The sequence below is a fragment of the Desmodus rotundus genome, chromosome 3 (genome assembly GCF_022682495.2).
Source record: "Desmodus rotundus isolate HL8 chromosome 3, HLdesRot8A.1, whole genome shotgun sequence".
NCBI classification, from domain to species: domain Eukaryota; kingdom Metazoa; phylum Chordata; class Mammalia; order Chiroptera; family Phyllostomidae; genus Desmodus; species Desmodus rotundus.
This window is the reverse complement of record NC_071389.1, coordinates 121685195-121702496: the sequence shown is the minus strand read 5'-3', so window position 1 is coordinate 121702496 and position 17302 is coordinate 121685195. Positions and strand designations below refer to the sequence as shown.

The 17302-nt window shown below is 40.0% G+C and overlaps 1 protein-coding gene and 1 pseudogene across 1 annotated transcript; both read left to right on the top strand.

Annotated features, from left to right (window-relative positions):
* The first annotated feature begins 1760 nt into the window (after positions 1 to 1760).
* LOC112304158 (dynactin subunit 2 pseudogene) lies at positions 1761 to 2924 on the top strand (annotated as a pseudogene).
* A 6825-nt stretch (positions 2925 to 9749) lies between these two features.
* On the top strand, positions 9750 to 9938 carry LOC112308031 (mitochondrial import receptor subunit TOM5 homolog). Its single transcript, XM_045193936.2, has one exon. The coding sequence runs from the start codon at positions 9750 to 9752 to the stop codon at positions 9936 to 9938; it is 189 nt and encodes a 62-aa protein (XP_045049871.2).
* The last annotated feature ends 7364 nt before the right edge of the window (positions 9939 to 17302 follow it).

Genomic DNA, 17302 nt, shown 5'->3' with positions numbered 1-17302 from the left:
AGTATTATAATTAGTAGTTGTCACCATCTAAAGAAAAATGTGTCCATCCCTTCTTCCTGCTCCAGATGTATGTGCATATTTATCAAACTCAACCATACTTTTCTGTTTTGCTATGATTTAATAGCAGAAAATTGTAAACTGGACAAAATCTAGCCACATTTGAGGATGGGGTGCTTCTTTGCATATGGAGGGGACAGAAGGCACATGAACCGAGATTTGCTGGAATAAAGAAACACCATATGTACATTGCCACTAAAGAAAAGACTATTTCATGGCGGAGGAAGGACCAGGGTTAAGGAATTATTTCCAGTAAGAGTGTGTGTGTGTGTGTGTGTGTGTGTGCGTGTTGGGAGGATTGGTCTTAGAGAAGTAGTTTTATGACTATGATTATAGAATGAAGGCATGCTCACTGGAAAACATTTAGGAATTATGTGAGAAAAAAAGGCTACACATGAAGCCAAAACCGTAATTTCCCAGACGTGGCATATAGAAGTGTAAATTGGTGCAGCTGTTCTAGAGACAAGCCTGGCAGTATTCAAATAGATCAGATATCTCTATAAGTTATGACTCAACAACTTCATTCCTGGATATATGTCTCAAATCCTCACGAAAATATAAGGTTGGTAAGTTTGTATACACAAAGATGGCGACAGGGTTTGTAGTGCCGGCAGCTGGAGGCAACCTGGCCGTCCACTATTGAGACAGTTGATGAGTACATTGTGGCAGATCTACAGGGTCCCGCACAAAAGGGCAAATGGCCAAAGAGCACCTACATTTGACCTGCTGGGGCCATGGTGGCTGGGGTTTATTCATGGAGGCAGGAATGGAGGACCCTGGGACCTCCGGTATTACCCTCTCACACTCTGGGACAGAGCTCGGAAATGTAGAAGGGCCAGGTGTCTGACTCTGGGACAAGGGCCTTAAACCTTGGCTTATGATTGAAGTAGCATTGCCTTACAAAATGTAAACTCGTAATAGCATTTTAAGGAAATGAAGTTACTTCTGAAACAATTTATATATAAGGTCAAAGGCCCAAGAACAGCCAAAATGCTCTTAAATTTTATTTATTTTTAATGGTTTATTTTTATTGTATTTTTCCATTATAATTTATCACCCTTATACCTTCTTCTACCTCCTCCCTATCCCCTGTAACCACCACAAGTGAAATAAGCCAGTCAGAAAAAGACAAATACCATATGATTTCACTCACATGTGGAATCTAATGAACAGAGTGAACTAACAAGCAAAATAAAGACAAACTCATAGAGAGCAGGCTGACAGCCCTGAGGGTATCTGGGGACTAAAGGGATGGACCAAAAAAGAGAAAGAACTCATGGACAGGGACAAAATATTCCTAAATTTTAAAAAAGTGATATGTGTCCATCCAAACTGGGTATAAAGGCAGAATAATTAACACTGTGCAGTGTAGGCACAGAGAGAAACCTGTGACCAGCAGAGCCCAACGCAGACCAGAAAGAGAGCGCGCACGTGACCGACAGGGTGGGAATGCGAGTGGCTGGGGAAGAGAGGTGGCCTCACAGAAATGATGCTGCACGATTCCTTATCCCACACCATATGTAAAAGCCAATTTCAGAGGAATTAAAGATTAAAATGTAACAAATAAAATTTAGAAAGGTTTAGAATAAAATACAAATATAGGCCACTCCCTTTGCGGTCACCTTAGCCCAGGGCCCAGACCCAGCCTCTGCCCTCCCGGAACTCGGGCCCCTCCACCCTGACTCGCCGCCACCACGGCAGACCCTCAACAAGCCGACCTTCCTGGAATCGCTAGGGACAAGCAGATGTTCACGACAACGGTGATGCGGAGGAACTGACGAGCACGAGTGTGGAGCAGCACATCATCGTCAATCCTAATGCCGCCTACGACAAAGTGAGCACGGAGGGACTTGACTGCTCATATCATATTGGAAAAACCACGAGGACAGGGTATGAATCCAGAGAATATGAGATGCTTGGAAAGGGTCTGGAAGTGAAGGAGACACCCCAGCAAAAGTACCAGAGACTACTGCAGGAGGTCCAAGAGCTGACAACTGAAGTTTGTGAAGATCAAGACAACAGGGAAGGAGCCAGCCACTGAGGAGAAGCTCACCTCCAGGGTGCTGGCTAAACAGCTGGCAGCCCTGAAGCAGCAGCTGGTTGCTTCCCACCTGGAGAAGCTGCTGGGCCAGATGCAGTGACCAGCCTTACTGACTCAGATAAAGCGCTGGCTAAGCACCTACTGCTGCAGCTGGAAACCACAAAGAACAGCAAAGGGGCTGGTTCAGGGGAAAAGACCCCAAGTGGGACCCCCCACTCCGCGCCCCTGTCCCCAGATAGCAGCCTTGTCACTTAGGAACTACATTCTCAGCTTGAGCAGGACAAGTTTTCTCAAGCTGCCCGAATTGCAGAACTTGCAAAATGCCTGAGAGAACTGGAAGCAACTCTGTGCTGTGATCAGGAGGCCCAGGATCCCCTTTCTGCAGGTGTGCAGGGAGCCTGCCTTACAGCCTTATGGAGTCTGTAGAGCTGTTGCAGGCAAGGCTGAGCACCCTGGACCTTGCAGTTATGGACCAAGTGGAGGCTCAGCTAGAGTATCCTGGGAAAGGGGAATGAGATTGCCAAGGGCAAAGCTTCTGTAGAGGATGCAGATATGCAAAGCAAGTTGTGCCAGCTGTGTGAAACCATACAGCGCTGGAGCCCCACCACGTCCACCCTTCCGGAGCTGGAGCAGAGACGGGCCACCATGAAGCAGCTGCGTGAGCAAGCCATGCCGTTCCGCCAGCTCCTGACACGCGTGGACACCAGGCAGCAGATGATTGCTCGTGTCTCTGACCCAGGTGCAGACAACCATATGTGCAAACCTGTCCACATCTGAGGGGAATTTTGCCAACATTGATGAACCGATGAAGAAACTGGGAAAGTGAGCCCCTTTGGGAGCTGGAGAACAGGGGTAATACCTGCCCTTTTGAACTCTGTTAACAGCTTACACAAGGTTTCCCCTTAATTACAACGCTCACATGCCCAACCCATTTTGACACTGGGGACAAGGGGTTCTTCTCGTATGTGAGGTTCACACCCCTCCTCTGATGACTAAAGTGGTAGCTGGGGGATATTAGACAGTGGTCTCCCCTCAGGCCCTGGGGCTAAGGACGTGAGTGCAGCCACGTGCCAGCTCGTGTCCAGTACTGCTGTGTCCGGCGTGGGAAAGATTGGGTCCCATCCTCAAGCACTGCTTCTGTAGCTGATTATAACTCTGCACAACTGTTTCTGACCATTAAATGCTATTGCATTCCGAAAAAAAACCCAAATGTATTTAGTAAAGTTTTTTTAAAATACAAAAAATCATGAATCATAAGGAAAAATGTTGATAGATTTGACTATAAAGATTTTAAATATTCTTAAAAGTATCAGGAAATAAAAAAGAAATATCACAAACTTGAAAAAGATATTTGCAACACACAGAATCAATAAGAGAACAGAATATTAGAATATGTTTTAAAAATATGAAGTCAATAAGGAACAAATAACAAAAAATAATAAAAAGTCATAAACATGAATTTCATGGATGACAATTGCAAATGCTGAATAGACCCACAAAAAGATGTTCAACTTCACCAGTAATCACAAAAATGCAAATAAAGTTCACAACAAAATACTGTGTTATAACCATTAAACACAAAAAAAATTGCCGGCCAGTGGCAAGGACTTGACTCCATGGACATGCGCACGCTGCCAGTGGGAATGCAATCACTTAGGAGAAGACCAAGTGGTTCCACTGTTAGGTGTCGATCTCAGAAAAATTATTGTGCACGTATTATTAGGAGAAACAAGCAAGGACATTTCTCACATTATCATTTACTTCAGCAAAAAGTGAAAGAAACCTCAAATTTGCAATAACAAGAGAGTGACAATGAATTATAGACTAGTCCCACAATGAGATATTGTGGAGAATAAAAATGAATGAAATGTAGCCACTTGCAAGCATATGAATATAACTTAGAAACGTGATATGGAATGAAATAAGCAAGTCACAGAAGACTAGCATGATTCAAACAGTGTAATGCTCAAACCCAAGCAAAATACAATGTATTGTAGGGAAACATATAATGGAAAAACTAAACTAGTGTTCAAAAATGTAAGGGAATAAATTCAGGAAAATAGTAACCTGTGAGGAAGGAGGCCTAGAGATGGGTTTTGGGAGAATTAATCGGCTATAAGGACAAATCAAGTTCTTGTTCTTAAGATCATAGATATTTATTTTCTTCCTAGGCTATATATTGTAGCTTATATAAATGTTACTTGATTACTATACATCAATTTTAACATCTTTAAACAATTTTTTTGAAAACCTGACTGCAAGAGAAAAATAAAGTAAAATCCAAAGATGATTTCAGTATGCATTCAGGCATGTTTAGCAGTTTGCTTTTCTCCTGTATTCAATTTTATTTCCTTTAGTACTTTTTTAAAATTTTTCTAATACAATTGGCATAAAATATTATTTTATATTAGCTTCAGGTGTATAGCATTGTGGTTAGACATATATATAATTTACAAAGTAATCTCCCCAGTAAGCTAGCACCTACTTGGCCCCATACATAGATATTACAATATTACTGACTATATTCCTTATGCTATACTTTACATCCCCATGATTATTTTGCAAGTTTCTTAAATATACAAATTTTAAACATTGTGCTCTTTAGATTCTGCCTTAAAGTACAGCATTTTGTCAAAGACGGACAGAAGCAGATTAGGAATAGGGGACAATAAGAACACTTCCGGGTACAATGCAGCCCTGAAGAGACAATCTTTGATCTGTCACTAGATGGTAAATAAATTTTACTTCGTCTGATTGGAAAACACCACAACACAACATTCTGGCTGTTTGATCTAGCCTGCCATTTGAGGGCAGGTCACAAAGTTCTGCCATATCTAATACTTGAACTCGAAACAGGCTGTATCTCTACTACCCTACAGAGCAGAGCATTACGGTAGAGTTTGTGTCTGTAACTCACTACTCTCATGGTTTAACAGAAGTCGCTTAGAAGGGCTCCTGAAAGAAATGTGCTTGTCTATGGATAATTCTTTTTAAGTTTAAATTCTAATTTTATTTTTGGTACTTAATCAGTACATGTTTTCCTTTTTTTAATGTTTGACAACTTAGACTCTTTGAATTTATTCAAAGACCTCCATAAATTTGGATTGAAAGCACATCAGCTAACTTTATTTTGATATGAAATCCTTCTCAACTACTGAAATTTGATCTATTTCTTATATCAGGTTTTTCCTCTAAGTGCCAGACCTCTTCAGTAGATGCGAAAGTTAGTGTGGTAGAAAGAACATAGGATGTAGGGTGTTAGAACATGCCTTCCAGTCTGAATTACTTACTAACTTTGTCAAGTTACTTAACCTTTCTGGGATTCAATTTACTCATCTGAAAAATGGAGAAAATAATTGCATTAGTCAGGACCTTTTCGTTTGCAATTGTATTCAATTTGTTTTCAAACTCAATTCGAGGTAGCTCAAAGAATTATTCAGACACTTCACATTGCTGGAAGTTCAGGAGTCACCACAATTAGTTCCAGAAGGTCTTAAGTCTCTTCTCCCACTCCTCTTCTCTATCTCTCTTCAAATACTCACTTTCTTTTAGAGTATTTTTTAAAGATCTTATTTATTTATTTTTAGAGAGAGGGAAGGGAGGGAGAAACAGAGGGAGAGAAACATCTATGTGTGGTTGCCTCTTGCATGCCCCCTACTGGGGACCTGGCCCTCAATCCAGGCATGTGCTGTGACTGGAAATTGAACAGGTGACCCTTTTTGTCACAGGCTGCCTTCAATCCATGGAGCCACACCATCCAGAGCAAATACTCACATCCTTACGCAAACTCTCGTTGTTTGGTGGGAAAAACTACTTCCAATAGACTCAGGGTCATATTCTTCCCCTTTAGCAAGCACAGGAGTTCAGAAAAGGACAATTCTTTTACCCAACACCTCACGTTCTTTTTTAGGGCACGTGTTCACTCCTAAGCAAATCACTACTCCTGAAAGGATGGGCTGTTATAATTGGTCCACTTAGGATCAACTGCTAATCTCTGAAAACAGAGGAGAGGACAGTGATTGACTCAACAGGACCACTTGTTTTAGGCAATAGCAGATCCCAGAGCAGAGAGGGGGTGGTGTCCAGACAAAAATATCAACTTTCCACTACAATAAAATTGCCTCCAGTTAGGTCTTATGAAGGCTGAAAATTCTGGACAGAGTGCTTTTTATATTATAACCTATGTTAAATCTTAGATTAAAAATATTTTTAGTAAAAGAAATTAATATGAAAAAATTGAAAGAGACATAAACTCATATTAGAATATGGCATCTAATCAAAACAAGCAAAACAAGTCACTTCTCGTACAAACATTGAGAAAATTGTATATTCTACATACATAGCAAATTATCTACAAAATAAAGGAAACATTCGCTTCGTGTGTAACATAGATTTCTTGAGAAATGAAAGCCACAGTAAAATCCCATGTCTTTGAGGACCCACAATCGGCTAAATGTCTCATTTTCTATCAAGATCTAAATGTGCTCAGGGGTGTGAATGTGTCGCAACTGCTTAGCGTAATGGGTGTGAGGTAAATGCACTCTTCCAGAGGGAAAAGCGTTTCTAAAGATCATTGTAACATTTACAAAACGAGGCACATTTTGATAAAGTTGAACAGTTGGCAGTGACCTGCAAAGTTCATCAAATCTCTGCCATGGCTTTACAATGACAATCAACACTCCAGGGAAATGACCGTCTCGAAATAGCTTCCTTCCATCTCTTCTGGGGAGAGTGTCTCTGGGGAATCTATGCTGCGCACAATAAATCAAGATCCACCTTCACCTCTTTTCTTCAGGCTGCCAGAAATAACGGGGTTCCACTAGAGCTCCCCACTAGACTGGTTCCCAAACCTGGCAATTCATCAGAAACACTTGGAAACTGTAAAATACAGATTCCGCGGCCCCACTCTAGACGTACTGTATCAAGGCTCAGGTATCAGTTAAAATTAAAAAACAAACTTCTCTCGGGTATCTTTACTCAGCCACTTTCATGCAGAAACTGGCTTTGGGAATCACGAAGTTCAGGTTTAAGGAGATTCGTAATCAGGACTCCAAGACGCCATTGCCGAGGGAACGGCGTCTGCTCTCCTATCAGGCCCTGGAGGAGAAACCAGAAGCTGTTTTAACTTTGGAAGCTCTAACTGTGTGAAGGAAATCTGTGGCTCTCTCTCTGCATTTTCTAATTCCACTTTCATAATATTTATGCTAATACCCTGAATGCTGACCTTTTGATCGAGTTCTAAAACCTCTGCAGGCAGCAGCAGTGGGTTCCCTATTATATGCTCTGCGTGTTGGAAAGTGCTAGAAAAAGAGATCACGATAAGGAGGGGAAAGGACAAGTAGATAAGCTTTCATCATTTTGCATTAGAGACAATTTTGTGAATTTATTAAGAGCAGCCCCATTCTTTTTTGAAAAGGTTATCAGTTCACATCCAAATGACAAACTACCATGCAGTTATTACGGCCCGCTCGTGAAGAATTTTAATGAGACCCGCCTGTAGAAAGGGTTTTGCATTCTGATCTTTTCTTATTGCATTACATCATCAGCACCTTCCATGCAGTAACTGTTCCTCATGTATGTGTTGGTGTGCACGGGGCACGCATGCACACGCATGTACATAATCTGTATATAGATGAATCGGAGTAACAGCATATTATGAATGGATGCATTACAGATAATTTTAACTTTATTCTTTTTTGTTTTTCAATTCTTCTATAAATGTACATATAAATTCAAGAATTTTTAAGCATATACACTTTAGAAACTGTAATACTGTTTGCATTTTTTCAGTGACATTGAAACAAAGAAAGCATATAGTAGCTTATACTTAGAAAGGTAAAGTATGGACCTTCAACTAATAAAGAAAGTTTCCAGGAGGAATCAAGATGCATTTATTGATTTGTAATTGGAATTTATCTGCTTAAATCAGCCTCTTCGTCACTCTCTTTTAGTAATTTTCTAAGATTTCTAAAAGAATGTACTTTTATGAACAGGGAAAACATGATTAAAACAACTTTGAAGCCCAGCCCCGCATTAGAAGGTATTGTTTTACACTACGTGTTATTACTAGAGATGCAAACCAGCTGTCTTTGTTCTCACTGTTGTTGTTTCTCTTGCTATGGTTCTTATCTTTTGCTTTTTCTTTATCATGGACCCCCTCTCTTTAGAATCTTGGCACAGTTTTCCTGGGGTCCACTCCAGAATACAAACCTCTGTCCTACATTATATTGTATATCCTCATCGACCCTAACCAAACAGTCTCCTAAGAGGATGGGTTGTTACCCTATGAGTTTGGGAAGTTAAAGGGGTAGTTCTTGTTCCTAATGACCAGCCAGCAGCTTCAATACATCTACCCCTGGCACACGTAATTAGCTAACTGCTTAGGGTTCTACCACCAGAAAGCCTTCAATATGTTCAGATTCGCACTGAGTGCTCCAGGTAAGGCACAGCTGGTAGAAAATGGACCAGATGTGGCTTCTTCATCACCATCCTCATCACCACCAGCACCACCAATCACAGCATCTGTTTTGCATATTCCTACATCCGAAGTGCCAGGAATAATACCTGGCCATAAGAGGAGCTCGAAAATTTGAGTGAATGAGTGAATATCTTTACAAAGTGTGTTTACATGATTTCATACAATGATTCACCTAGCAAGTCAACTTCACTTATAAGAACCCCCTCCCACCTATTTTTTATGAAAGCAATCAATACAGATTAATGTTTGAATAACTAGCTTTCTAATCTCCTTCATTTATTTTTCCAACAAGTACTTTTTTAAGTGCCTACTCTACTAGTTACCAACTAATTGGGGAGAAAAGGGACATTAGGAAGAAGATAAAGAGTTATGATAGTCAGGTTGGGATGCAAGAACAGGCCGAGTCATAGATATTCTAACTGTTTAGAAGAGAAAGTGGTTAATTGAAGAATAAGGGTATTTGGCACGGTTTTCTATAGGAGGTGAAATTTATATGAGTCTCACATAAAAGGATGGGGCTCAGATAAGCAGAAAAGAAAAGAAGAAATTTCATGTGGGGCATGAAATAAGATTTAAAATCAGAAATTTGTACATTCTGTCAAGACAGCTATAAGAGATGTGTAAGGAGAAAGATTTGCATTTAGAGGGAGCAGTGAGGGTGTAGATTTTGCTTTAATTTTCATTTTGTGTTTTATGTATATCAAAGATTTCAAACATAAAAAAGTACAGAAAGTCATATAACATGTATCTATATGCCCATCACAGACTTTAAGCAGACGTTAAAATTGGGCATGTGTGCTCCATTCTCGGACATTGTTTAATGGCCAGACTTTGAATCTGGATTCTGTAGGCCTGGCCAGGGCTTTTCAAACTGGAAGTCGGCAGCAGGTTGAAGAGATCGTGCAACTCCATGGGATCAGTATGAGGTGTCTTCGCCACCTCATGAAATATTTAGAGATTGGGGAAATAGGAAAAAGGAAATACAGTAATTTTCCCAGTAAGTAATTTTAAATATTTTAACGTTCTTGAATACTGATACATTACAGAAGTGGATAAAAGACTGATGTAAACTTTTAATGAAAATGAAAAAGATAAGAGAGGAGGCACAAGGCTACCGCTGAGAGAGCAGAGCGTGGCAGGTGGAAGCCTGGAAGTGGGGTAGGCGGAGCCGCGATGCTCCCCATGGACGGCCTCACGCGGAAGCTGGACCACAAGGAGACGAGACGGAAGATGCGCAAGGATGTGATCTTCTCCACAAGGAACTTCCTCATCTATGTGGCCCTGCTGCAAGGCACTCTGCTTATCTTAAAGAAATTAGACAGCATACAAAGATTGAGCATCACACGTGAGTGCAAGATATGAAGAACCTGGTTACAGTATCTACTCTGCAAGTGAATCAGCCCAGAAAGATGTAAGAGACTCTCACTGAATGGACATAAAAATTCTACAATACTTGTTAAGAACATTTGGTTGTGGTAAATGACCTTCATAGTTAAAATTGAAGTCTATTTGGGAAGTATGAAAAGACGTTTTTATGCGTGTGATACTCAGCCTCCATGAATGTTGTTGTAATTGTAAATAATGTCAAACTCCATTTTCTAGCAAGTGTTAGTGCATATAAGGGAATTATGTCTGCAGTGCCCTCTCTTGTCAGTCATTCCTGTTGACCTTTTTACCTCTGCGTGGAGTCTGTTTGTTGAAGAGCTCCTCATGATTAGTTATGGTTTGTGGAAGCCAGCACGCAACCACAACGACATTTAAGCACAAGACTGTTAGTATATATTTTAATAAATGTATGAATTAAGAAAACAAAAAGACAAGAGAAAAATTTCACCTGCTGCATCCACCCAAGGACTCCATTCCCAGAACTCACACCAAGTGCAAGCTCCTCCCTCCCCACGAGAATACACATTTTTCTCTTGTTTGCTTTAAAAACACTTCTAGTAAGAAAATATGAGGTATTCTCTTCCAGACCATAGGAGTCCACTGAAAGCATACTTAATGTGGGGCTTGACATTCTAACTACTGAAATTATATCGTTTGTGACTTAAATTAACCATTGTCAATTAACTAGTAAGGAAGACTAAGCACAAACTATGGGACCTTTTAGCATTTTGATCTAGAGCCAAATAAAGATTGCTTCTACTAAATAAAATATAAAAGAATGGCAGAAGCCAAAAAAAGAATGTTGCTTTTATATTTTGTCACGAGTCATGCATGTTCAGTTTACTAGTCACTTGCATTATATTTCAAGAAAGCAGTGGTGAACCCCAGTCTTCTTCTAGGAGAAGGGCTCCGATTTGCAGGATGATGTGAAGGGCAAGGAGTGAAATCCAAGCAAACAGGCTGCTCAGATCGCTCCAATGCTGAGTTATGGGACACATGACATCAGACAAGCGATCCTGAGTTCCTGACTTCTCCCTGTCCACAGTGTCCTCTAGGCCATGATGTCAACCATGCAAAACAGATTCAACAGTGACAAAATACAGTCTCATAGTTTATTAATAATGGTGTCCTCAGCAGAATCTGTGGGAAAGGAGGAACCCCAGAAGTTGTCCAACTCTCACTCTCTCATTTACATAGTGTAATGCTTTAAATTATGAGATCTGGAGCCTGAGTTCAGGGACCCAGCCTGCCACTCACTCTGTACATTAATATCTCCTTTGTAAAATGGGTCCACTTTGTCCCTTAGAGGATTTCTACAAGTATTAAATAACTTAACACATAGAAATATTCAGAACAGTGCTAGACATTACAGGCTCAATTACTGCTATTGTTATTGTACATTTCTATAAACCCAAGAACCCTTCCTTTCAGTCTGTATGTCTTGTTTGGAATCTTCTCGGATTCCTGCCCAGTACCACCCCTGGGCAGTCTCGTTGTACCATCTCCTTGTCTACTTTCATGCCCCAACTAAGTCTACTTCTGCCTCCCCATATCCCTGAGTCCTTGGAACTTGTTGGGGCGGTCCAAGACCTAGGCTCTCTTCTTCAGTTCCCTTATTCTTCTTCCTTGTGATAACTCGAATAGTAGTCATTGGTTTCCTCTTGAGGATGTAAAACATATATGGAAGATTTATACCTTGAAATAGTAACCCTATTCTTCTGGGAATTTTCTCTTATACTGATACCCTCTAGTCAACATGGAAACAGAAATATAGATTTAAATAAACTGTCAACCTCAGTGCCAGATGCAGTATATCTTTGCAGTATATCTTTCAGGGCCAGTTTTTTACCTCTGGCATGGTGGAGAGGAGAAAGAGAAGGTGGAGGAACAATCTTCAAAGCAATAAGAAGTAAGATGCCTTGGATGGATGAGGAAAAGAGCCTGCTGCACACTGTGCCAGGAACAAGAGGATGCCCTGTCTTGGATGTGCTCATACTCATTTCTTGCAGACCTCCGCACATGTAACAACCCTGGATACTCATGGGCACCCCTGCCCCTTGATAGAGGACGCAAATATGTGTCGTCCCTAAAGGGAAAATCTGCATCCCTTTAAGGGGATACTAAGCTTCTGTGATTAAATTTAGGTAAAAGTGGAAGAGCCCCGAAGTGTATATCATCTTCTTAAGGAAACCAGTTTGTGTTAAACAAACCTCTGTAAATTTCACTGTTGTGTCTATTTTGAGGTACAGCACAGATTTTTGTGGGATTGGGTCTTGTTTGTTCAAATTTGAACATACTAGTTTCTTTGTATTTTATATGTCATTATTTTGCTTCTAAACAGAAAGTTCCTACATGGGGCTGAAAGAAACAGAGAAAGGTCAGGCCTGATCATGCAAGTTTTGGAATCATCCATGCACAACAAATACTTGAAGTCATGAGAATATCTGAAATCTTGGAGGAGAGAGCAAAAGGGGAGAAAAGCGGATGATCAAGGACAAAGTCACAGGAACTGCCAAGTTTAGTTGTATGAGAATAAGAAAAAGAAGCTCACCTAAGAGACGGGGGAATTAACCCAAGATGCAGAGAACAAGAAAGCTTTGAAAGGAAGGATTGGCCAGCTGAGCTCATTGTTTGAAGCAAGAAGAAATTTGGGAGCTAAGAAAAAAAACTTCTGGATTTACCTACTAGGAATCTGCTGGTGATGTTCCAAGAAGCAGTTTTAATAAGGTGCTGGCAGGAGCTACCTGATTACGGGAAGCTGAGGAGGGTGAGACTGTTCTGGTTCCAGGGAGCAATGAAACCACTCTGGGCATAGATCCATGGACTCTGTCCAGAGACCCTGCCTTCCCCATCTACTGAGCTACAGGTACCGAGGACATTTGCCCAGATGATGTGTATTCAGTCCAGTCAGCCTTCATCGGGGAATTAAGTACATTGGGAATCCTGGAGAGGAATCTGACATTAGTTGTGGGGCCGTAAGGCCAGGTATCTGGGCCTCCACAGTGTGTTCGCACGGAGCTATGGCCTCCCCAAACTCTCACCTTTTGGCTCTCACTCTGTTACTAGGATTGAGTTTTGGCTTAGGGATTAGAATTCCCATTTCCCCACTGGTACTGCACATGTCCTGAATCCCAGCACTGCCTGTGTGGGAAACTGGCAATCATACTATCCATTGCAGGATCCTTTTCAAAGGTCTGGATTTCGTTCCCAAGCCCTGGTGGGGTTCATGGTCCAAAAGGGCTGTCCAGCTAACAGGAAGATACTATCGCCCACCTGACATCAATTTTTATCATCATTTCCTAGAATTTCTAGAATTGGTCCTGCTTAGAGATTAATCATCATTTCTGTTATGTACTACATGTTAATATAACAAAGTCCTCTTCTCCCTCACCCCCCTCCTCCTGACTGACATGACCTGTCATCTGTGGCCCTACCACTCTGAGGGACTTCAATTCCTTGGCTTGTGTTCTAGATCATCCTATGCTCTCTGAAGCTGTTCCTTTTGTTTTGTTTTGTTTTGGAGATTGTTTATTATTTAGATACTCTTCTCTGGTTTACAAATCCCTCCTTACTTCCAAGGCACATAAAACATACACACACACTGGGACACACATGTACAAACACAACCTCTGCTTTTAGATGATCCTCTCATCCCTGTGGTTTCCATAGCCTGAGACAGTCTTGGATCTACCAAAACTCTACCATCTGGACTAACGCCCAACCGTAATCTCCTAACACCCAACTTGGGAAAAGGGAGTCAGACACAGCCTTAAGCTACAATAATAGAAACCTACTCTCCAGAGAAAGGAAAGCAAGAATCTCACTGTACTGAGCACTAGGGAAAGATGCATGTGAGCACTGAATTCAGTTTTGAGCTCATTTTAACCTTGGTGTTCTCACAAAGTTCCAGTAGTAATTACCAAACAAACAATCTGACAAACCCAATGTCTGAATTAGAAATAAATATTACAGATATTTGTTATATAATAAGATTACTTGTAACTATGAAGTCTAAGTGAGAAGGGCCATGGCAAGACAGACTAAAAAGAGCAATTAGAAAGCCCACACTTGAGATCAACCAGTGTCTAGTATTTCTTCTAGGTCTTAAAGTTTAAGAGTTCAAAAGTGTTAAATTCTCCTGTAACTTCCCTCAGGTCCTAATCACTTTTCCCATATTTTTTAAAACTCTCACATTTTCCAAATTCAGAAGGTCTGCATCTAATATTCAGTGTGGCTCCCCCATGCCATGCTCTGCATCAGTTTGACAGCTGTTTGTGAAATTCATTCATATCTCACTTCTAACAGTCAGACAAGTCTTTCCTCCAAATCATGACTCTACCATTTACTGACTGTGTGACTTTGGGCAAGTTATTAAACCTCTCTGACTCTCAACGTTCTCCTTTGTAAAATAAGCACACCAATCCCTCCCTAACTTCATTGATCTAACCAGTACTTTCCTTTGGAGAATGACTGAAGAAACTAAGACACGTTGCTAGAGTAAAAGAAAAAAGGAGCAGAGTATACTCCCTTCCTGGTCTCTTCAATGGGTAGCAGAAGAATCAACAGGCCAAAGAAGCAAGAAAACTGATTCCAGGGCAAGAAAAACTATGCACCATCTGAAGTCACCTTGCAGTGAACACAATGTCCTGTCCCAGAAAATGTTTCAAAAAGAGCTCCTAGACCAGAGGTAACAATTTCTGCCAAACAGATTCTTGCACTAGCAAGTAGGTTAGAAGGGAACAAAAACACCTTCCAAGTTCTTCAGTAATCGCATAAAATCTTAATCCACCCAAAGTATGTAATTAAAAATAGTCCTGTCCATTGAAAAGTGAGATTGGTCTAATATTGTGATAACTACGTGTGGTGCCAGGTGGCTACTGGGAATATCAGGGGGATACTTTGTAAAGTATAGGACTGTCTAACCACTATGCTGTACACCTGAAACTAATACAAAATAATATCAAAATAAATATTGAATATTTATTTTAATAAACTGTAATTGAAAAATTAAATTCTAAGACAGAAATAAGATTGTTCTAGTAGTACTTAGAAGTTTCTTATTCTGGTTTTCCTGCATCGGTCTTCTTTTCTGTGGTTTATCTACCAGTGCTTCTCAGGATCTCTTTCCTGAAGCAGAGAAATATCTTTTGAAAGGCAGTAAATGACTCAATTAGTGAAAATGACGAGTTAATGAGGTAATAGTCCCATGTAAATGATGTCTGTGGCAGATTAAATGTGATGGGTACTTAATATGAAATCAAATTCCAATTAGATATGAAATGCTGGATAATATAGAAAAAATCACTTTCACTAACTCTATAACTAGTACTTCCACCATATTACACATGGTGGTAGGCAGTGATGATGCTCCCCCCCAAAGAAAAATGTCCAAAGAACCTGTGAATATGTTATCTTACATAGCAAAAAGGACTTGATGATGTAATTAAGTTTATGGTTCAGAATGTATATTCCATATTGTGTGAGTGAGCCAAATCTAATCATATAAATCCCTGAAATTGAAGAACTGGTCCCAGCTATGGTCAGAGAGGTACAACAGTGCTATCTTTGAACACAGAAGAAAGGAACCATGAACCAAGGAATGTAGGTGGCTTCTAGAGGTTGGAAAAGGCAAGAAAGTTGATTTGCCCCTGTCCTCTTAAAACGAACATGGTCCTGGTGATGTCTGGATTTTAGAAACCCAGTGAGACCTGTGTTGGACTTCTGATTTTCTGAGACTTAAGATAATAAATTTCTATTGTTTAAGCCACTAAATTAGTGGTAATGTGTTAGAGCTGCAATAGAAAATATGTATATGGAGAGAAAGAGAGGCATTTTTACTTATGCTCTGCTCTCCAGTACAAACTCTTCCCAGAGAAACAAGGCCTTATAAACCCTGTGTATAAATGGCTTTTCAACTTTATTAACAGTTATATATTTAATTTGAATAATATTTTATCATGTAAGATAGGCCATGTATGGGTCAATATTTCCTAAATTGTTATACATGTGGAATCAGAAGTTAGATTGTAAGATGCCTTGCTCAAGGCTGTGGAGCTGATAAGCCAGTGGTTGGGCTGGGATGTGAGTTTTTGCTTTGGGACCTCTCCAGTCTGTTAGTCTGTTTTCCGTGACACCAACATGGTCTCAAGTACTGTTGCACAATATCCGCATACCAACTGCCAACTGTTTGAGACCGGGGCGGAGGAAAAAAGACTGATGCCTTTATCTTTATTTTATGGATGCAAAAACTCATTGTAAAACCAGGACAAGAGCTTCTTATTTTTAATTTGTAATCCAGTGTTTTTTATGATTTTTAGCTCCATTTATAAGATATAGTATGTACATCCAGGTAGAGAACATGCAGGGTTTTTCAAACAGAAAAGAACATAGGGTTTAGATGAAAACAAACTTGTTTTATAACAGTAGTGACTTATAATAAGTTACTTAACCTCCTTGAATCTCGGTTCTCTCATTTGTAAAATATAAGTAGTAATACCCACTTAACGAAATTGTTGAGAGGATTTAATGGGACTATTGCATTTAGACGAAGCCCCTGGCCTGTGTGCACACGGAGGCACATCATGTTCAGGACCACCATGTCAACTTCATGACGACTTCATGTCCTCCTCATAAATCCTTGGCTTCAATCACACTAATAAATCCAATTGGAAAGAAAACTTAAGGGGAGACACGATGTTCCCCTCACTACCGTGAATAAATGGCTTTCTAGTGGTTCCTTTGCCTTCCTGAGCCCAGAAAGACAATTCATAGGAATGTGGAGATTGTATTTAGTCTTCCAGACTTTCATTTATTGAGACACAAGAAAAGATGAGCCTTAACCTTAATGAACTTACCCAAGAGATATTGCAATCCTGTTCAGATCTGTTCTGTTTGTACATGTCTCATCAAATCACTTGAAATTGGATACAGAGCATTCAAAATGCTGGGCTAATTCATTTTCACAATCATTTAAAACCATAATAGTGCTTGCCATCACTCTAGAAGGAACTTCTGTGGTTCAGCACAAACCTATTCTCTCTAGGTACAACATTATGTACATAAAAGAATTTTTAAAGAAAGTGACTTTATTTCATTGAAAATGGGAAAGTAGATGGTGTTATTATTCTAGTGTAAAGATCTAATTATTTGCAGTATTTTTGCATTCTTATAATGAAGAACAATAATAATAATACATTATTTACAGCAGTTTTAAAGAAAAAGTATTTCTTTATCAAAACATTCTTCAGACAGACTGTCATTTCAGATGAGAATTAGAGAAAGATGAGAATTACAGAATTAGAGATGACATCAAAGAGACGACTTCTTCCTTACTGCATGAT